We start from the raw sequence: 23,601 nt of genomic DNA on the forward strand, positions 1-23,601 counted from the left end.
CATAATACTAAGATGTCATCAATAATAAGACCAAAGCTATTGCATCCATTCGACTTTCCTTGAAGAGCTTTTATAACCAACTGGCTATCACTCTCAACAATTACTTGCTGCAGACCCAAGTTTTTGCTCACTTCTAGACCGAGCTTAATCGCTTGAGCCTCGGCCACTTTCGTGTCCCACTTCTCACAACCCTGCCGTACATCTTTATCTTATTATATCACCATCTATGAATGAGGTGTTTTTACGGTCCTTGTTCAAACTGAAATATAAATATTTTCTTAACATTTAAAATATTTATGCAAAAAACACTCATTAGAAAAACGGAATTTACAGAATGGTTAGTTCTATAATTGGAAAACTCGAGTGAGTTATTCATGCGATGTCAACATAAAGTAAATTGTAAGGTAGTTGTTCGCAAAGTTGAATAAAGTAAATGACCTTTTGTTGTTCCCCTATGCAATATACTATAATACCCTTAATAAGTTTTAATTTAATTTAATTATAATAATTCTAAAAACTGATAATTAATATCTTATTGTAAAAAATGAAATTTCAATGCACCTGACAACCAAAAGTCAACAACACTTTAATTTAATTCCTATAGAAAACATGAAATCAATTATTAATGCAGTCTAATTTGGATTTGGATTTGGATTTGTTTATGAATATGGGTTCGGGTCTGACTCATACGGAGTACCGTGCAACTTTTTTGGATTCAGTCTACGTATGAGTCTACAAGAGGAGGTTCCCTCCAAAGGCTCACCTACTTATCCACCTACCTACCTACCTAATTATACGGAGCACTTCACTGTGCATCAACTACTCCAATCCCTCTTCGTAAGCCCCTCTAAAGTCTCACCATTGAAAACTATTCCTCAAGCCTTCAAACATTGAACCCCTTTACAATATCATTCTACATTACAAATTTTAAACCTTAACTTCCCCAAAAAAACATCTAATTCAGTTGTTAGATTAACCCCTCTTTCTCTCTCCTCGAAAAAACAGAGGAGAAAGTAGAGGCGGAAGAAACAATGTTGTGGATGAGATCCATACGCCACACTCTAAAACCCCAATCCTTGGGGTTCCATTTTTGTTGGTATTCTTCTTCTACTTCTTCTTCTGCATCTGCTGCGGCTGTTGAAGCTGCCAGAACTATTCAAGATGGCCCCCGCAATGATTGGACTCGCCCTCAGATTAAATCCATCTATGATTCTCCCATTCTAGACCTTCTCTTTCATGGGGTAATTTTTACACTTTTTCTTTCTGTTTTGTAAGCCCCCACTTGCTTTTTATTGACAGTGATGTAGATGGGATTGCCCACAGCTTTACCAATTAAGCTAGTTGAATCTATTTTGAGCTTAGCGTAATTAACATTCTAGATTTTATGGCTATACTTGTAGTTATTGTGTTGTTTGGTGGCTTTGTGAAAAACCCCACTTCTAATTTGGAGAAATTGGTATAGGAAAAAGTTGGAGTTTTGACAAAGTTTGATTTTGATACAATATATGGTTAAATTTTGTTTAATCTTGTGTAACTAAGTTGGTTTCTATAGTTATTTCCTTTATGGGTTAGTGTTGGTTGCATTTGATTCTTTGAAGTTGAATAATTGGCTAGTCTTAAGCTTGCAGTATTGATTGATCTACCTGTGGGGAAATCATGTACAAATGGGAAACAAGTATCTTCAAACAAATACTATTACTTAGGTGTTGCTTGACGAAAATCACGTGTTTGTGCTTAATCTAAATTGATTTAATGTAGCTCTTTGAGCCTCAGACACAGTCACCCACTTAAGAGGATATTGACGTCTTACTGTATCAAGAATTCAACCTCTGTTTGCCATTCTTTAGCGCGTTTTATTGGTCTGGTTAGAGTATTAAGACTCGTGGCTGGTTGTGGTTTGCTTTGTAAATGGGGTATTTCCATGAGAACATGAATGGAGTTTGGTGATTGCTGCATTGCTGACACTACCTAGTGAGCACACAAATAGAGACGGTCGTGGAATTAAGTGAATGCTACACCTTCATAACTCCAAAAGCCGGGATCTATGTTTAGTCCCCATTGTGTTAACTTATATGCCAACCTCGTCATTTATTGGTTTTTCCAAAATGAGTCATGAAAGATATAATGAACATCCTGTCTTCACATGGATCAGGGGTCAGATGGGAAAATAGCAATTGGATGATGACTTTGGTTCACTAGATGGCTTCAATCAACATACTTTGGTTTGTTTGCTTTTGCTCAGTGGAAATACAACATTTTTTCTCAGAATATAATGAACGGTTGTACAATTTTTCTTGGCCTACATAATTCTAAAATGTTACTTCCAGCATATGGTGGTCGATGCTTTTGTAGTATTATATATTTGTATCATTTGTTTAATCTAATACTTTTTGCTTCTTCTTTAGGCTACGCGCCTCTCTTTGTTGTTTTCTTTGTGTTTTTACTAAATTGACAAAATGATCTTCCCAAGTTCCAACAGTACAACTTGTTCACACTTCCACTGCCTGTATTGGATTGATTGTCTCGTGAGTCTCATCATCTAATTTCTTATGGGAAATGGTATTGCAGGCCCAAGTTCATAGACATGCTCACAATTTTAGAGAAGTTCAACAATGCACTCTTCTCTCCATTAAGACTGGAGGCTGCAGTGAGGATTGTTCATATTGCCCACAGTCTTCTCGATATGGCACTGGGGTGAAGGCTGAAAAGATGATGAAAAAGGACACAGTCATAGAGGCAGCGAAGAAGGTGACACTTTCTCCACATATTTTTATAAGACACTAGTTTGATTTAATATTTAAAACAAGTACTTCATTTCATTCTTTTACCTGTTCTAGTTTCAAGTATAAGATGCTGACATATACATTGAGTTCACTACCCGAACTTCACATGAAGATAAACTAGTCCCTCCGTCCCAGAATAGTTTTACACTTATCACGGCACACAGTGGGCTTTTTTACTGGAATGTGAGAGAGTGTGAGGCCCTAACTTTGTGGTAGTCGAAAGAGAGAAAATTAAAATAACTCGTGGGCTCTTTCCGAAAATAGAGGTATAAAAACTAATTTGGGACGGATGAAAATGGTGTAAAAACTAGTTTGGGACGGAGGGAGTATTAGTCAAATGTAATATTTTTTTTAATGTAATTAACAGTTTGACGCTGGCAATACAATTCAGATCCTAAGCCTTGAATGGATGAAGAAGGAAATATCATGAGTTATAGCCTATAGTTAGATGGACCTATTTAGTGAATGTACTCCCTCCGGGTTTTTTAGTTTACTCACTTTCCTTTTCAATCAACACACTTTACTCTTACTACTTTAGACATTGGACTCACCTCTATTTTTACTAGAAGACCCCCTTGTGGTCCCAAATTATAAGACAGCTCATAAATTAATGTGAAGTCATCCATAATACTTTCTCATCACGAAAGGAAGAACCGAGAAATGGAACTATTGTTGCTCCTGCTGTGCTTTACTTTATTGGAGATATGTGGCAAATCTGTTCAGCTTTATGTTTGGGTTGACCAATGCTTGTTGGTATCTGATAATCTATTAATCATGGTTAATTACTTAGAATAGCAGACTGATGAAAAACTGCCAGGAAGTCACCTTTGTCCTTCAATTTTGTTCCTTAGGCACTTTGCAGTATGCGCATAATTCGTTGAAGTGCAATTGTGTACTTTTGTTTCTTCCCTGTCTATGTTATTTATTGGCATGTTTTCCTAAACTGGCAGGCAAAAGAGGCGGGAAGTACACGATTCTGCATGGGTGCTGCTTGGAGGGACACTGTAGGGCGGAAGACTAACTTTAACCAAATTCTTGAACATGTGAAAGAAATAAGGTGATGATGATTGATCATTCAGAATTTTTTATTTGATGTACTTTAAAACAGTAAACCCCCCCCCCCCCCCCCCCACCCCGAGAACAAAAAAATAAGTGAATAAACCATGCTTCGATTTATTTTACTTAGGCGGTCTCTTTCCATATGGTTTTCCCCATTTGAGTTAATAAATCCAACGATACTGGTTTTCTACTGAGATTGGTGCCCAGACCGAGTGTGTGTCACCATTCAGATTTAACAAACTTGAAACTGTAGACCGTCTTTTCTGTGAGCAATATTCTCTTAATGAGATAAGTAACTCAATATCTATTAAAATCTCTTTATCTCCTTCTCTTACCGTTTCTCTGAATGCATTTATAGTTTTATACCATGGTTCATCCGTTGGTACATTGAGAACGAAGAGCATTCAACTGCATTGAGACGGGATGAAGCCTTTTCCTGACACATTAAAATATGCACTTTATTGGATAGAGAGAATTACCGAGGAAATCGTTGGAAACACTTTCTAATTATAGTTCATGGGTTTCTGAATTGTGTGCTAGAAAGATTGATAATTTTCCCAAAACTTCTGTAGTTAATGGTTGCTGCTGCCGTTGTAGCATTTCAGGTAAAGCTGCAAAGCTTCTAACTTAAGTTTATTTTTTGTCAGGGAAATGGGCATGGAAGTCTGCTGCACCTTGGGCATGCTGGAAAAGCAACAAGCAGAGGACTTGAAGAAGGCAGGTCTTACAGCATACAATCATAATCTCGACACCTCAAGAGAGTTTTATCCAAATATCATCACAACTCGATCTTATGATGAGCGACTGCAAACCCTTGAGTTTGTACGTGATGCAGGGATCAATGTCTGTTGTGGTAAGTTTCTACAGGTCAAGAGGCGGATGAACAATTATTTTTTTATTGCATAGTAGTCGTACCTCCGTTTTCATAGGTTTCTACTTACTTTAGATTTGCAAACTGGGGAAAATTTTGATAAAGGAATTGGTGTAAGAATAAGGGTGAAAATGTGTGCAAGGTTTTTTGAGGGATTGATTGGGATAATATAAGCTAAAATATAGTGGGTAAAGGTAAGGAAGAGAACAAGTGAAAATGAAAAGATTGCGACCCACCAGGCAGCAGTCGGAAACTTGGCCGTAATCCCGTAAGTGGTGGATCGTGGTACCTTAACAAAATGTTTTATGAGGTAGATTTAGACCCCAAAAATAAAATTCATAGGTGGTTGTTTATGATTTGAGGGACTTAAAATCTGATTCAACAACAATAACAACAACAAAGCCTCAGTGCCAAAATGATATGGGGTTGGCTAACATGAATTTAATAAGGAACCGTCCGCGAAACATGGAGCAAGAAAAGTAAAAGGTTATAAAAAGTTGAGTAAACCGCAAAATTGAGGGACTTAAAAGATGATTGTTGACAATTTTTCTTCAAAGTAAGTACATCTTTTATGTAGAATTCATTGGTTAAAGTGGAATTTATGTGATGTCAAGATGTAGATGGTTTTGAAGTCGGGTGATACTTTCTCATTTGTATTTGGCTGACTTTGAATTTTCTTTTTGCCACAGGGGGAATAATCGGTCTCGGAGAAACAGATGAGGATCGAGTTGGTTTGCTACATACACTGGCTACTTTGCCTTCACACCCAGAAAGTGTCCCGATTAATGCACTTATTGCTGTAAAAGGCACTCCTCTTGAAGATCAGAAGGTAACTAACTATACTCCCTTGAAAAACGTAAATTTTGAATCTTGGAAATTTCTGTTTGTGTAAAGGTTACACTCTATTATCAGTATCATTTTCCCTCTGTTGTTAGTGATACCTTTCGTATTAGAATCAATAATTGTCTGTGTAATTCTTGTTATTAAGGCTGTCTTAGGTTGTTAAAGATTACGCCTCTGATGTTATTTCAATCTAGTTAGACATTATTTTGTTATCTTAGATACTTTGATAGTCTGATAATGATGAAACTGGTTTCTAATGTCATCCTTGGCAAATGACAAGTTTTCATCCCTTTTTATTGGACTCTTCAATTTGCTGGAATGCTGAGAATGCACGGTCCTATATTAAAACTCAGATTTTATTATGACAAGACTTAGAATTATTCAACCATTTCATATATTCACTTGTGTCTTCAGCCAATTGAAATATGGGAGATGATTCGGATGATAGCAACAGCTCGCATAGTGATGCCAGGTGCGATGGTGAGGCTATCAGCTGGGAGGGTTCGATTCTCAATGCCTGAGCAAGCCTTGTGTTTTCTTGCTGGTGCAAATTCCATCTTCACCGGTGAGAAGCTGTTGACAACTGCTAATAACGACTTTGATGCTGACCAACGCATGTTTGAGGTTCTTGGATTAATTCCTAAACCTCCAAGTCTAGATGATGCAGAATCAGATGGCTCTGAGGAAGTTGCATCTAGTTTAGGTTAAACATTCCAGCAATTGTCTTTAGTTTGTAGGATACTGCTTTGCTGCTGAGATCCAGTTAAATGTACTTTTGAAATCATTATTTTTGTTCTCCCCTCGCCCCGCCCCGCCCCGCCTTCTCTATTTTTCTAAGGTATTGTTTGGATGCATGGAATGGGTTTGGGAATCATTCCTTACAAGTACAATATCCTAAAATCAATTCTGATCCAGCTTTTTGGGAGAATCAAATTTGTTGGGGTAACACATGATAGTTAAAGTCCCTCCATTTCACTATATCTATCTATCTAACACCACTTTCTTTCAAATTTAATATTATAATTTCAATTAGGATTGTCAAAAACTAACTTGGTCTGACCGGCATCCGAGGAAGATCGAGTTGACCTGATTTTTTTTTTAACACATTCTTTCCACAATGGTACAATGACCACACACAAAACATTATTCGATTGGATCCAATTCATAATCAATCGATACCCGATTTAATAGTCCTCAGTGCATTGTTGAAGAACTGATCCAATCATAATCAATCGATACCCGATTTAATAGTCCTCAGTGCATTGTTGAAGAACTTTAACACAGTTTCCACCTTTGCAACAAAAAAGGTTCAAGTAACCTATTATTTTTCGAGTTCATCTTTTGTCAAATGATTTGACTAAATGTTATGGCCTTTGATATTTACTTTCACCAAGTGTGCCTTTTTATTTATCTAATACTACTCGGTTTGACGAATAAGAATTTGTCAAACGTTTTTTAAAGCAATTTTTATACCTAGGGAAGATGATGACCTTCAGTTAAGTGGGCAATTCAACTCGATTCCATTGATTTATCATGTACCTAGCTTTTTTTTTATGGGAAAGCTTTGGTGTTATAATCATTCAAGAAGAGTTTTGTTTTCTAGGACATAACAGGAGGGCAGTCTTCCATCCATACTAGAGTCTCCTGAAAGTGAAGAGAGGCTTTAGGCATGGAATGTGCTACCTGGTTACAAGATCTCTTACTAAAACCAAAATTACAAACATGAAAAAAAAACTAGTTGCCAAAGCGCAAATGCATGTCATTAGCCGTTGGAATTCAATGTTACCACATGTGAGTTGTCCCACGTAGAAAGAGGAGAGGAAATACCACCTTATAAGCTTGTGGAGTCACTCGGAACCTCCATTGAGCTTATAAGTGGATCAACTCTTCTCCTCCTTATTGGGTTGATCAGACGCATTTCATATTTCTTTGAAATTTATTATTATAGAGTTGCCTCTTGAATATAGACACTCAAAATATACGGCTAAATGGTTGGCAACTATCACTCAGGCACTTGGAGGCTAACACTATATAATTCATCAGTTCCGTAAATATCGCACAATCTTGTTTTTTTACACTATTCACATTAGAGCTTTAGTTATCTTTTGTGTTTCATACCTAAGAAAAATTATAGTCATGTAAGATCTTGTTAAATTCGTATTGATATATATTTTATAAATATCAACTCTTTATAAATCTTTATAATTTTTACTTATACATAATTCGAGATATTAAGAGTCAAAGTATGTATTAGAATATGTAAAGTCAACCATGGTGCGATATTTAAGGAATGCAGAAATTATATAGGAATGGATCAAGAAGAAAACAGAATAAACACAGAAGGATGATCCGGCCAGCGCTTCAGTGTATGGATATTCCACATTTGCATAATTTCTGAGGCTACATAATCAAAATTCATACTTGTATACTTTCTGCAATTCCACTTGCATGGACCCGGTCCACCATAAGATTACCATGGACCAGGGTAATTAGGTAATTTTAACAGTGAGTAATTATAGAAACTGTAGGTTCTGTAAAGTAACTATATCTCCAGAATAATAACTATGAACATAATAATGATAAGAATAACTATTCTATCCAAACAGTAACTATATTATATAGAAAAGTAATTTTAACTGTAAAACAATTATTATATTATAAAAATAAACAATATGATATAGATGGTTTAGAGGTCATATAATAATTTTTTCTATTATATATCACATAATTACTGAAATATAAAAGAGTAACTATATCAAAAGTAACAGTAATTATAACTCTTGAACAATAATAAAGAAAACATTAACTACTTGGTTAGTTGTTTTAGCTACGACATTCTAATTCTTTGCATCTATTAAATAAACCATGTTAAACTCAAATGTTTTTTGAACTAAAAAATACTAGTCGACACGTCCACATGGACCACGTCTCTTTTTTCCACCAACACATCATGTCCTTCCTCTACCACGTTCTTGGTCTCCATTGTTGTCAGGATTTTCTTCTTCTCCTCCTGCTTTTGTTTTCCTTGCAAAATTTATTCTTTGCACGATTTCAATTCTGGGTGCATCATCTTTGTAGTTCTGAATCAATAATATTTAAACTAAGTTAATAATTTAACATTTAAATATGAAAAAATAACATAGTAACTATGTAAAACGTGTAGTTTCTATTATGCATCATATAGTAACTCTTACAATTAACGATGGTAAAATACTTGCAGAATTGCATATATAGTTATTGTTATTGTTATAGTCATATAGTTACTGTCAAAATAATATAGTCACTTTTATTAATAATAACATGAAGTACAAAGAAAGATCATAAAAAGAACATAATGATAAGATAATAACTATTAAAAATATATAGTTACTATTATACATGATATAGTAACTCTTAATATTAATGATAGTCATATACGAGTAAGGTTGTAGATATAGTTATTGTTATGATCATATAGTTGTTGTGATCATAACATAGTAACTCTTATTACTAATAACATAGAAGACAACAAAGAACATGAAAAGAACATTATAATATACATAAAAAAACTATACCAAACATATAGTTACTATAATACAAGATATAATACCTATAAATATTATTGATGGTCATTTAGTCACAGAGTTGCAGACATAGTTGATGTGATAATAATATAGTAACTCTATCCATAATACAGTAACTATATCATTAAAAATATAGAATAACATAAAAACATGCACATAACATAATAAACTAACATAGTACCTATTTCAAAAATATAGTAACTATATAAAACGTACAATAACTATTAAAGAAAATAAACATATGGTAACAAGTCATGATAAAATAAACATAATATCTATTTCAAACATATAGTAACTATATAAATAATATAGTAACTATATAAATAATATAGTAACTATTGAAGAAAATAAACATATGGTAACACATCATGATAAAATAAACATAGTACCTATTTCAAACATATAGTAACTAATATAATAATATAGTAACTATTGTACACATATAGTAACCATTATAATCACACAACAACTAGCTTAACACATAGTGACTATTATTATAATATAGTAACTATTGTACAAATATAGTAACCATTATAATCATATAGTCACTATCTTATACTCGAAATAACATATTACATAATGTAATCGTATAGTAACTATTATTTATCAAAAAGTCACTATAAACTGTTCTTAACATAGTAACTATCTTAAACACATAGTTATTGTTTTAAATTTATAATAACTTTCTAAAAAATATAGTAACTATTTTAAACACATAGTTACTGTTTTAAAGTTATAGTAACTTTTTAAAAAATATAGTTACTCTAAAAACTACTACTAACATAAACACAATGAATATTCCAATGACTATTAAAAACATTATTTCGCAACATAAATTAAAGGTAACTATATCATTTATATACTAAATTAAAGGTAACTATATCATTTATATACTAACTATATGAAACACTAACCCTAATTTCACCCAAACAACAAACACTATTTCTACCTCTTGTGCTTTGCTGCATCAATTCTTAAAGTTCACAGCCTTCGTCTCTTTTTTCTAAATTTAAGGCATTATTTCTTCTTATACAAATGATATTGTAAAGTATTTTTGGAGATTCGTCACTAGATAATGCAACTTTAGGACCTGGAATAACATGTGATTGATACTTCGTATTATTTTCTTCTACAAATATCAAATATATAGTAACTATATAAACCATATAGTAACTATATAAAACATATAGTGACTATTATTAAAATATAGTAACTATTGAACACATATAGTAACCATTATAATCATATAGTCACTATCTAAGAAGTGGACAAATACATACTCTAAATAACATAGTACATAATGTAATCGTATAGTAACTATTATTTATCAAAAAGTCACTATAAACTGTTCATAACATAATAACTATCTTAAACACATAGTTACTGTTTTAAACTTATAATAACTTTCTAAAAAATATAGTGACTATTTTAAACACATAGTTACTGTTTTAAAGTAATAGTAACTTTTAAAAAGAGTATAGTTACTCTAAAAACTACTACTAACATAAACATAACGAACATTCCAGTGACTATTAAAAACACTAATTGCAACATAAATTAAAGGTGACTATATCATATATATACTAACTATGTGAAACACTAACCCTAATTTCAACAAAACAACAAACATTTCGAATCACTCAACAAAATAATAACTATTGTACACATATAGTAACTGTTGTACACATATAGTAACCATTAAAATAATATAGTAACTATTGTACACATATAGTAACCATTAAAATTACATAGTACCTCTTTAAACCATATCGTTACTGTATTACTCATATAGTTACTATTTAAAATCGTGAAGTCACTGATCGAATTCGCGAAGTGGAAACGATACTTCGGTAAAACACAAACATTAATTTCTTCAAAACAACAAATATTTTCAATTTTAAATAAAAATAGACTTAAAATTCTTTAAAAAACAACAAACCGAGATGTGATCTCTAAAAATTCTTACGAAGATTTGTAGGCGAGCGCAAATTCTTCGATTCGATTTCGGCAACGATGAACCTCCTTCTTGATCTACTACTTCCTCCAATTTTTCCTCATCAAATAGATCCAATCATAAGAATTATAAGATAATTACGAAAAAAATCGAACAAAACCTAGAAATTGGCCTAAATTTTGAAAAGCATAGAGAGAAAATGAAGAGAGAGAAAATGAAAGAGAATGAACAGAATGTAGATTTGAAATTTTGAAAAATAAAAAAGTTTAAAACGTATATAAAATGGGCTAGACACAAATCGCATTAAAACTCTTCAAAACACATAGTAACTCTTTAAAACACATAGTTACTGTAATACGCATATAGTTATTATTTAAAATTACAAAATAACTGTCACGTGACAGTTACATATGTTACCCATAAAAATTACTCCGTTGCCCTGGTCCACGCTAAGTTAGCATGGACCAGGTTTATATTAGTGTACTTTCTGAATGATTGATAGTCAATTAGTCATAACAACCGTAAGCAGAAGCGTTTAAAGACAATCTGAGTTTGTCATTAGCTGTAGAACAAATCATAACATTTTCCTCTAGTTTTAATTAGACAAGTTTGTTATACTATTATTGTACCTCTAATTAGCTAGTAATTTTACTTGATCCTCACAGATCACAAATTCTTATTTACAATAGGTGTACAATAAATATTATACACCGAAGTAAAAGTTAACTCAAAATGCTTAAAAGTTAAGCTTATATGTGTAAAAGTTATCTATTTTTAAGTAATAAATTTTTTCATTTTAGTAAAACTTATTTCTTCAATTATGTATAAAATTAATCATTTAACATTTTAAAACATTTATCTATCAATTTTTTTTACTAATATAAAAGTTAATCGAAATTAGGTTAAAGTTATAAAAAAAAGGGTTAAAGTTATCTTGGTGTACAATAAATTTATTGTACACCTTGTGCGCGCAAGATATTTTGCTCACAGATTTATGTAACTTAACATCCACGAGACCATGACACAAAGCAGGCGAGAAAAGGTTCTTACAAACTACTCCGAAACAAAGGAATTAAGGAAGTATAACCATATATATTGGCATAACATATATATGAACAATCGTTTCGAAAATATCCATTTATACGGATCACATTAGCACTATGAGAGGGATTATTAAAAATACTAGTAGATTCCAGACGAACCCTAACAATTGCTGTAATTAATAAGCTAATCGTGTATACTTTTTGTGCAAGAAAATGAATCATATCATTGAATATCAATCTTCTGGAGTATTTCATACACAATTTGTTTTAGTACAATTCAAAACCATAAAGAATAAACTGAACTATTATTAATACAATGAATGAAATATAACAATGTTTATCCGTATCTCTATACAATTCATCTACTCCGTAATTAATAAGGAAAATATTAAACTTAGATGTATCGATTTATTGTATTCCGATCGAGTTCCGGAACTACGACTTGAAATCTTCTAACTTGATGATATATCTGGGTCTTCAATTGGTTTCAACTTTCAAGTAAGAAAGAATAATCTCTGTTTTTTCTGACGAAATCACGAACACTTGGTGGTAATGGAACACGAGGGCGGACAACCTTAGTGATGGAACCCTTTTTACAACCCAACCATGAATTACGGGAAGCCTTCTCAGTGATGATAGTAGTACTCTTTCTAATTGCCAATGCTGAATTATCCGACGCCTTTGTGATTGTGACAGTACCCTTATGCGCCGTCAGTTGTGAATTATCCGACGCGTTTGTGATTGTGACAGTACCCTTATTATGCGCCGTCAGTGGTGAATTATCCGACGCCTTATCATTAGTGATGGTACCATCTGCAGTCGTCTGACCCGCTACCGTACAACTTTCAACACCCTTACGAGACGGCGACATCGATGACTTGCCGGAAGCCCTAATTGTCAACTCCATAGTAGCACTTTTTCTTGCTTTTTTAAGGATTTTTGAACTAGTGCAACGTTTAACTGGGTTTGTCTTAGAAATCAAGGGTTTTTGTTTTTGAGTAGTAGCATTCTTAACGGGTTCAGACACGATTCTTGTAAAACGAATCTTTTCGGATTTCATCAAAGATGGGTCAGATGGGTAAACAAAGTTCCACTTTATTACTTTCATTGAATCCATAGCTACTCACTGATCACAGAATTGAAGAAAAGAAAGTAGGGTTTGTTTATTGGTAACTTTTCAAAGTTACTCGGAATATCGATTATTATGGGATGGATAGATGAAAGTAGGGTTTGTTTATTGGTAACCTAATTTGAAAGTTAGACGGAAGATCAATTATTATGGGATAGATGAAATATTTGGTCAGTTTTTGTTTGATGGGATTGGGACTTATGTTGAGAATTTGTTAAATTACCTTTTATAAATAATGTAAATATTTGTTTTATGGAAAGTAATTACTTGGGGCCTAAATATCCGTTCCTCTTGTTCTATGATTCTAGATTTTTCTTACACATTTTTTTATATTATTATTTCTTTTAATTTTAAGGGTAACACATTTTTATTTAGTATTATTACTATATTATTATTTTTATTATTATTACTATTTTTAGTCCTTTTTTATACAATTTTTTTTTATTGTTTTCATTTTCCATTAGTGATGTTTTTCCTTATTTATAATTTTTCCCGTCCATTGTCATATTGCCTCGATTATATAAGCTAAACACGAAGTACTTTGATTTCCACCCAAAATATCTAAAATTTTCTTAACTTTATGTTTCAAATGGCTTTCGTGCATAGTTTTTGAAATACGTAGATGCCTACTTATAGAAGATAAAATTTATTTCCTTTAAGTATATTATTTATTTTCTTTCATTTCTCCCAAGAGGTTTTATAAGTAATTGATAATAAAAAGAGACAAATTAGGGGTATTACGTAATTCATACTTTCTTTTATACTCTATAAGTACGTGTATATATATATATATATATATATATATATATATATATATATATATATATATATATATATATATATATATATATATATATATATATATATATATATATATATATATTAAATTATAGGATTATTTTTTATTACTTTTTTAAGTATCAAATTACACTAGATGTAGTTTAAGATCGAACCCATTAACATATACATAGTTGTCTTTTGTGGCCGCTTGACATCAGTATATATATATAAAAAAAAAAGGTTCTCTCTTACCTTTTAGCATTTTCATCTGCTTTTCCTCAATTTCAAATATTTGGAACATTAACCAACTTCATTTTAGGATGATCATATATGTATCTCATAGGTGTATATCTAGAACTAACATCACAGTTTACGAAAAAAATAGATTTCCACTAACAAAACAAGTCCAAATAATACAAGTTGCAATAAGTTGCTCACAAAATATTGGATTTGTATACAAAAAAAAGGATAACAAGAGAAAATAGTGTGTGAGAATTTGAGGACTTAAAGCATCCCACACCCAACAAAGCTTCATTAATTAAAACAATGTTTATTCATGTGATGAACCATCCACCATATTTCGTTGCGGAATCTAACTCTTGAAAGAGTTAGTCCCATCTATTACCAAGAAAACTTTAGGGGTTTAAATGGGATTATTAACATCATTGGAATTTGTGCTAGGAGGAGGTGGATTATTGTTATTTCCTTCAGCCAAAACCCTTATTTGGTATGCGAAAGAGCTTGACTTATCCTCTAACACCAATAGCAAGTCGCGCAAATCATTAGGCGAGACTTGCTCAAGCGTAGATCTGCCATGAATAATGTCATTCAAAAGATCTTCTATTTTAGTTTCTCTATTCTTTCTCTGGATTCTCTTCATCTGCTCCGTTCTCTTTTTGATAGTTTGTTCCAAAAACGCTTGTTGATCCAAACGCTTCTGAGCTTGATAAATTTCCGGCTTTGATAAATACTTGGATATGATCCTTCGCATGTCTTCCTCCGACGGAGGCCAAACTACAGGGGTTTGGTCTTCTTGTCCATAAATGATGGCAAGTGCATCTACATCACACAAGACACTTATTTCACGTGTCTTTTTTATCAAACCTGGTGCTCTTTTTGTGAATGTGGATCTTCTAGCAGAGTCATTTTCTTTGTATACTAGTTCCACCTTCTTTCTAGACATTTAAGAATGAAAGAATATTTTTTGGTGTAAGAGTTTCTTATAAGTTGTAAAATTTTTGTTTGTTTGAAGGATGAATGATTTGTTTTGGTTTTAGGAAGGTGTATTTATAGGTGTAAATTATGCAAGCTAGGTTATCTTTGTTAATTAAATATTACTTCCTCCATTTTTTTTAATTGTACCATATGGGATTTCACGCTTGCCAATGCACTATTTTAACTACTAATATCTCTCATTATACATTTTAAAAAATTATAAAAATTTGATAATTTGAGAGTATATTTCGAGACGAATCTAACAAGATCCCACATGAGTATATTTCTCCTTACATATAAATCACAAAAAATAACTATATAAGAATAAGCGAATAGTGCTAAAACCAAGATGGTGCAATTATAAAAAAATGGAGGAAGTATAATTTTTCAGTATTAGATAATATTTTTGAATCCACTTTGATAATGTGACATTAGGTAGTGAGAACAAATAATTATGTACCTTAATTATGATTATTTTTAATTATTGAGAAGAAATCATTGTATTATGGAAAATGATATATTGTTACCTTAAATGTCTGATAATATTAGATAATATGGCTAGGGTATTAAAAAATAATCTTTAATATTGGAATTGGTTATAAAAGGTGTGAATGAGGAAAACAAATTGTAAGTGTATATTCGTTGCATTTACTCCCGCATATAACCAACGTAACCCAATGTATAATATCTTTTTTTTTCAATAAAAATACTTGTGGCCGGCTGGTTTTCTTACTCCAATGGAGTTTAAAAGAGAACATCATCTTAAGGGGAAAAAAAATGTCTTTAATTTGTTGAAATGAATTGGAAGATCATATGCATCTTGTATAGTTTAATAGTTGTACACGATTAAACTTACAATGACTTCACATGATATGATGTACTTATTCATATACATATCATATATGAGAAATAAGATTAACAAATTGAGTCAATTGTTTAGTAAAATTTTCAAAAAGATCGCTTATCAAGTTAATAATCCGCCATATAAGACACTTATGTACGTAATGAGTAATTTGGGGGGGGGGGGGGGGGGGGGGGGTGTTAATATACAATTAGAAGGAAACAAAGTTATTGCAAAATGAAAACCAGTTATAGTTTCTAAATTTCTTGAAATTCATTTCATTTGAATACAATGGTTGAAGTAATTGAGCATTAAGAAAACGGAGAAAGAAAGTTTAACCGGTAATCATGATAATAGAATATCTTCGAATTCACAAATTTAAGATTTTTCTTTCTTTTCTTACTTTCATCCGATGCTTGATTAGATACTAAAATTTGTTGGAGATCAAAATTCTTGAACACTAAATAATAAGGAGAACAATTTTACTAAAGAAAAGTAAAAAAAAGCCACAACTTTGCAACATCAAATACAAGGACTAGTTGCACTTCAATTCACCCATATATTAAAGCTTTGTGTTATAGTCAAGAATAATTTGTTGAAGTAGAATAGAAAATCATATATAGAGAGCATTTAATCATGTCGTAACATATATACATAATCTCCGCTACATCTACACCAACCAAATAAAAAACTTTAGTAAGGTTTTGACTGTGATGGGTTTTTACAATGATAAAGTAGGAATAGAACAGTACGTGGACATAGACACCCCTTAGTTAAAATAAATAAATTATCTTCCACGAATGCATAAAGGTTCTTGTTAAGTGAATAAATGGGTAAATGTTTTTTAAAGAGTTGAAACCATGTATGATTCATGTTTTAATAATTGCACAAGTAGCATGTTCATGATTTTTTTTTAGCATATGTTACTTTCAATTCATGTCACCAAAGAAATATCGTAAAACTAGTAGATATATATTACCACAAGATCTCTTACATATAAAAATAGTTAATGAAATTTATCATGTCATATATGAAGTAATCAATTAAGTTTATCATACTATATATACAAAGATTCGTAAGGCATTACCCAATGAGCAATCCTATTTACTCTACTTCAAGTGCTTATACTTGCTCATTTAAGAGGATACATTTAGTTCAAACACATTTTAATATTTTTTTTCTTTCCTTGAAGTTCGAAAAACATCCAACAATTTAAATAGTAATTTTTTAGAACTATAATAGGTGTATTCAAGTTAAAAACATATATAATTCGACCCGCAATAGGTTGACTGATAAAGAAATATGTAAGATGACATCTGATGAGAACATGGGGGTTAAGGGCCGAAAGCACACAATAGGCTAATGCATTTTGGAAGAAAAGAGAAATATCATGGTCATAACTCAAACCATGTTATCATATACATATTTAAATAAACATAGTGATTATTCTCAATCCTTTCTTATGTATCATTGAATTGTATGCAAATTCACATGTTATCTTCTACTACGTATTATGTATTTATTGGTACATATGGAGAACAAAAAAGTTCAGAAAAAGTTGAAAGGAAAAAGCTTGCTGGAAAGAAATATCATGTATTCTAGTATACTTATAAGTTACTCCCTCCGTCCTGGAATACTTGACATGTTTTCCTTATCGGGTCGTCCCTTAATACTTGACCTGTTTCTAAAAATGGAAATATTCTAAAAATATTATATTATTTCTCACTCCACCCCTATTAACCCATCTACCCCTACTCCATACAAAAAATAATTAAAAATTCAACCCCTACTCTCCCCCAACCCCACCCCTTTACACATTTTTCACTAACTACATTAAAATAATACCCCACTATCAACTACTACCTATTAAATTAAATAAGTCAATTCAAGTCCCTTAAAGAAGTGTGTGATTTCAAGGCCTTAGTTAGGCCAGCTGAATGTGAGACTGCCATGGATGTGGTTTATGGAAAATACAAAGAGATTGACTTCTACAACATATATGCTCCAATTTGCCTTTCGAACAACACATCTTCATCACAAGCTTATTTTGGTAGTAAGGTAAGCCTTACTCTGTGCTTTCTTTCAATCTCTATGAATAAAAGTTGGTCTCAGATTATCAGAACTTACAACATTTAAAGCTGATAAGAACAAAAACTATACTGTATGCAAAATTTGAGAAAATTTCCTTTCTTTTTGTGGGAAAATACTTCACAGGTGGGAAACTATGGATTGAAGAGGCCAAGAATATATTCAGGGGGTTATGACCCTTGCTTTTCAAATCACCCACAAGTGTACTTCAACAGGGCAGTCGTACAAGCATCACTTCATGCAAATACTAACAGAGGAAATTCAAATACTAGTGTTAAATGGAGTGCTTGCAAGTAAGCTAACTAGTTATTCATTACCACTGCGAGCTTTGTGTATTTAGGAAAACCAAAAACAGGATTTTGCAAATTGGAAAACCCAGTTTCCAGTTATCTATTGTCAAGTTTCAAATTTAAGTTCATAACACAATTTAAATCATACTGAAAACTGATTGTGATACCGAACAATTAAGTTAGCTACATAAGTTGATGTTTACCAACTTCTTTTTTCTTTTTTCTTTTTCAGTGATAACATTCTGAACATATACAACATGACAGTTACATCTGTCTTACCTGTCTACAAGAAGCTGATACAAGGTGGTCTAAAGATTTGGATTTACAGGTATAAATCTGGTTTGATGGAATAGCTGTTACTAGTTATCATAAATGCAGTCCAAAAAACAGTTATTGTTTCATCATCCACCATCTGGTAAATCACAGGTGTTTCGGGGTTGAAACGATGGAAGGAGCGTCCTTGATGTCTTGAGTTCCGATCACGTACGGTGCCTGCAAGATGAACTCCGGGCCAAGGGGGGGTCCCCGAGGCGGAGCCTCCGACGCTCAAGTCAGTACAATTGATGTATGAAATGAGGTGTTTAGGGGAGAGAGAGAGTAGGGTGGCTTCTCTAGGGTTAGAGAATGACCCCTTTTACCTTGCCCCTTGAGGGGTATATATAGTGCCTTGTTGGGCCTTTGAGGTCTTGTAAGTTATATTGGGCTTGAGTAGGTTTTATTGGCTTTTGGGTTAAAATGGTGGGCCCATTTTAACACCCCAACAAATGCCCCCCAGACCCAATTCTATTTGAAAAATGGGTTGGGTTTTGATGTTGATCACTTGCTCGGTTTTATCCTTCGGATTTTTACCTTCGGATTTTTACCTTCGGATTTTTACCTTCGGCTCGGTTTTATCCTTCGGATTTTTACCTTCGGCTCGGTTTTATCCTTCGAATTTTTACCTTCGGCTCGGTTTTATCCTTCGGATTTATACCTTCGGCTCGGTTTTATCCTTCGGATTTTTACCTTCGGCTCGGTTTTATCCTTCGGATTTTTACCATCCTTCGGATTTTATCCTTCGGATTTTTACCTTCGGCTCGGTTTTATCCTTCGGATTTTTACCTTCGGATCGGACTGTAACGTCGATTCGAGTTGTAATCTCGGAGCGATTTTTAACCTCGCTCTTCAAATCCGGAGATCTGTTTAAGAACGTGCTTCTAAAATCGGCTCGGATTGTAACATCAGTTCGAGTTGTAATCTCTGAGCGGCTTTTTACCTTCGGCTCGGATTGTAACATCGATTCGAGTTGTAATCTCGGCTCGGATTTTACCTTCGCCTCGGATTGTAACATCGATTCGAGTTGTAATCTTTGAGAGATTTTTAACCTCGTTCTTCAAATCCGGAGATCTGTTTAAGAACGTGCTTCTAAAATCGGCTCGGATTGTAACATCGGTTCGAGTTGTAATCTCGGAGCGGTTTCTTTACCTCGGCTCGGATTGTAACGTCGATTCGAGTTGTAATCTCGGAGCGATTTTTAACCTCGCTCTTCAAATCCGGAGATCTGTTCAAGAACGTGCTTCTAAAATCGGCTCGGATTGTAACATCGGTTCGAGTTGTAATCTCGGAGCGATTTCTTTACTTCGGCTCGGATTGTAACGTCGATTCGAGTTGTAATCTCGGAGCGATTTTTAACCTCGCTCTTCAAATCCGAAGATCTGTTTAAGAACGTGCTTCTAAAATCGGCTCGGATTGTAACATCGGTTCGAGTTGTAATCTTTGAGCGGCTTTTTTAGTCTTCTTTCAAATCCGTAGACTTGGTCGGAGACTTGCTACACAATTTTGATCTTCAACATTTGATGTATTTATGTTTGTCAAACATGAATTTATAATTCGTTTTGAACATGATGAACAATTTGAGGTGCATGCTCTTGCAAAATGACTTATTGTTAGACAATGTCTGTCAAATTAAGTTTCCAAGAACACTAGCATTTTACCAAATTTATCAAGTCAAGTAAATTATATGTTGACAAAATATAAAATACAAAGTTTAAATAAAATAGAAGACTTAGCTTTAAGGTGCACAATGAGCAATTATTGTACTGCAAAAGACTCCTCGTCCTCTTATTTTATTGGCTGACGATAATGCAAAACACTCCTCTTATTTGAGGTGCACAGGCGCATATTATGCTTGGCTTGTTTTGGTTGGCCCACCAATCGAAATAGAAGACTTCTTCTGCAATCTGCTTGTGCAATGATCTTTGTATTTTATTTGATAGGCCCACCGGATTTGGCCCACCAAAGTCACGTTCGTGGCCTTTTTTTTGAAAATTTTCCAAGCCAAGTGAACTATAATATTGCAACAACTCCAGGAGATGAGCTAAGGAGCTCGACTCTGAGTTTCGGTTCTGCTCTTCGGCTTAGCCTCGGATCGGTGAAACTCATGGTTGGCCTTAGCTCGATTGTCGACCTCGGGGTGGTTTGGCCATACCTCGGCGCCGAGCTTCGGGAACCATGGCTTGGACCTTCGAATGGGCTGGCCTTGGCGGAGTCGAACCTCAAAAGTTACAGTTTTCAAAGTTCGGACCTTGAGTCATACTTTGAGAGCCGTGGCTGAACTTCGGGAGTTGCTTCGGGAAGCTGCTACGACCTCGGTACTACGACCTCGGTACTGACTTCGGCATTGAACTCGAATGGGTCGACCTCGGCAGTGATGATTCTATGCTTGACCCATACTTCGGGGGAGCTCTTCTTTGCTAAACTCGCAGGTAGCAGTAGAATGTGGTATGCTTCCGTCACCTCGGGTGCTCAGGAGACTGACCTCGGGAGCTATTCCTACTGAACCCACAGATAGCAGTAGACTGTGAGAATGCCTTTTGTCACCTTTAGGAGCTGCCATACTTCGGGAGTTAGGACCTTGAACCTAACTTTGGGAGCCATGGCTTTGACCTCGGGTCGATGTTGAAGACATTAGTTACTCTGTTTTTCGGGTTCATTTTGCTTCGAGACCCGGATGAGCATGAGTTTCGGCCTTGTTCAGATCTGGGTTCACCTTCGGATTAGTTAACCTCGAGTAGAACACTGTAGCCTAGCCTTGGCACTGAACATTGAGCTCGGGAGTTGGTGTTCTCGTCATTGACCTTCGGCATCGAGTCTCGCGTTGAACGCTGTTATGAGCTTCGGAGCTTTGCCTCCACATGGTGGGTGGCTTTTCCTTTTGATACGACATCAGCAATTAAATTAAGTCGATGATTTTGGCTTTCCTTCCTGGAGTAAATCAAGCGAATTAATTTGCTAATGCTTATCGTCGTGCTCGTTTTGATGCCTACGGGCTATGGGAGTACTGGGCTATCAAGTGTAGCATAATATTTTCCACTTATTATTTGTTTTTGTCAAAACCCAATGAGTTCGCCACCACATTACCCATTTTAATAACGCAATTTGTTGTTTGTGGTCGGTTATTTCAGATTTCCGGCCACTTTTGTGGTTGAACACGGTGGCCTGAAAATGTGGATCTTCATGAGCTATTGTATTCTCTCCCCACAGACGGCGCCAAATTGTTTCGGGGTTGAAACGATGGAAGGAGCGTCCTTGATGTCTTGAGTTCCGATCACGTACGGTGCCTGCAAGATGAACTCCGGGCCAAGGGGGGTCCCCGAGGCGGAGCCTCGGACGCTCAAGTCAGTACAATTGATGTATAAAATGAGGTGTTTAGGGGAGAGAGAGAGTAGGGTGGCTTCTCTAGGGTTAGAGAATGACCCCTTTTACCTTGCCCCTTGAGGGGTATATATAGTGCCTTGTTGGGCCTTTGAGGCCTTGTAAGTTATATTGGGCTTGAGTAGGTTTTATTGGATTTTGGGTTAAAATGGTGGGCCCATTTTAACACCCCAACAACAGGAATTATATTTTGGCAAATCGATTTCAAATTTGTGACTTTATTCTATTTTGGACTTTTTGTTAGAAATGACATTTTATAAGCATGTTTGTGTAGGAAATGACCTTATATAAGGAAAGTGGAAAAATGAGACCTTAACTACATTATGGTGTTGAAATGCTGATGTTATGTGGGTTTTCCTTTGAAACAGTGGAGACGCGGATGGTAGAGTTCCAGTGATTGGAACAAGGTACTGGGTTGAAGCACTTGGGTTGCCAATCAAGACAGACTGGCGTTCCTGGTACCATCAACATCAGGTAATCCATTAATCTTTCTCATCTTAATCTTCTTCTGTAACCCTTAAGATCAGAGTTCAAGACGTACGTGGGAGTACCGACTAATAACAGTTGCATAACAACTAACTATATTTAATTTGTGATTTGTGAATACAACAGGTAGGGGGAAGATTAGTGGAATATGAAGGCTTAACGATGGTTACTGTTCGAGGAGCAGGTCATTTAGTACCTCTGAATAAGCCTAGTGAAGCACTTGCTCTTTTCCATTCTTTTTTGACTGGCCAAGATCTTCCACCTAAAAGATGAACACCTAGCTATTATTACTTATTACTTATTAGGGTGTGTTTGTTTAACGTACTGTTTTGACAAATACCAAATAAAATGTGTAAAATACAACATACAGCTAGTAATAATTAAGTATCTCTTTGTACATTATTATGACAATTAATATATATTCTGAATCTATATATGCCTCATATTTTGAGATTGCTTCTCAACTATGATGATGCTAATCTTCCTTCAGAGTCTAGTGTCTCCAAGGGACAATTTCATGACCTTTCTGAATTACTAGTCATAACTACGATAAGCAGAGGCGTAAAACACAATTTGAGTTTTTCATTCATTGCACAACTGATAAAAATACTAGATTTCAGGCGTAATCCTAACAATTACTGTAAAAAATAAGCCAATTAATCTAAAATATAATACTTGATGTGGAAGAAATTAAATGTACTTCGTATTATTAAATGAATAAAGAATAATATCCTTGAAGATCAATATTCTAGGTTACATCATAGATGATGTTTTTTGTACGAATCGAAACCCTAAAATGCACATAAACTGTACAATGAATTGGATCTCTGGATTTTGCTCAATTGGTTTCAAGTAAGAAAGAATAATCTCTATTCTTTCTGACGAAATCACGAACACTTGGTGGTAATGGAACACGAGGGCGGACAACCTTAGTGATGGAACCCTTTTTACAACCCAACCATG

The 23,601-nt window shown here is 34.1% G+C and overlaps 3 protein-coding genes across 3 annotated transcripts; 2 read left to right on the forward strand and 1 right to left on the reverse strand.

Annotated features, from left to right (window-relative positions):
- Positions 1–777: 777 nt before the first annotated feature.
- On the forward strand, positions 778–6,536 carry LOC110778249 (biotin synthase, mitochondrial). The gene is made up of 6 exons (XM_021982823.2): positions 778–1,241; positions 2,569–2,748; positions 3,734–3,840; positions 4,490–4,695; positions 5,403–5,542; positions 5,971–6,536. The coding sequence occupies exons 1-6, from the start codon at positions 1,032–1,034 to the stop codon at positions 6,262–6,264; spliced, it is 1,137 nt and encodes a 378-aa protein (XP_021838515.1). The 5' UTR covers positions 778–1,031; the 3' UTR covers positions 6,265–6,536.
- Positions 6,537–14,668: 8,132 nt separating this feature from the next.
- On the reverse strand, positions 14,669–15,208 carry LOC130469501 (agamous-like MADS-box protein AGL80). The gene has a single exon (XM_056838846.1). The coding sequence runs from the start codon at positions 15,206–15,208 to the stop codon at positions 14,669–14,671; it is 540 nt and encodes a 179-aa protein (XP_056694824.1).
- Positions 15,209–18,031: 2,823 nt separating this feature from the next.
- Positions 18,032–23,072, forward strand: LOC130469502 (serine carboxypeptidase-like 33). Its single transcript, XM_056838847.1, has 5 exons — positions 18,032–18,139; positions 18,296–18,462; positions 18,692–18,787; positions 22,521–22,626; positions 22,765–23,072. Exons 1-5 carry the CDS (start codon positions 18,032–18,034, stop codon positions 22,909–22,911), a joined length of 624 nt encoding a protein of 207 aa, XP_056694825.1. The 3' UTR covers positions 22,912–23,072.
- The last annotated feature ends 529 nt before the right edge of the window (positions 23,073–23,601 follow it).

Source organism: Spinacia oleracea, chromosome 3 (assembly GCF_020520425.1).
Source record: "Spinacia oleracea cultivar Varoflay chromosome 3, BTI_SOV_V1, whole genome shotgun sequence".
Lineage (NCBI taxonomy): Eukaryota > Viridiplantae > Streptophyta > Magnoliopsida > Caryophyllales > Amaranthaceae > Spinacia > Spinacia oleracea.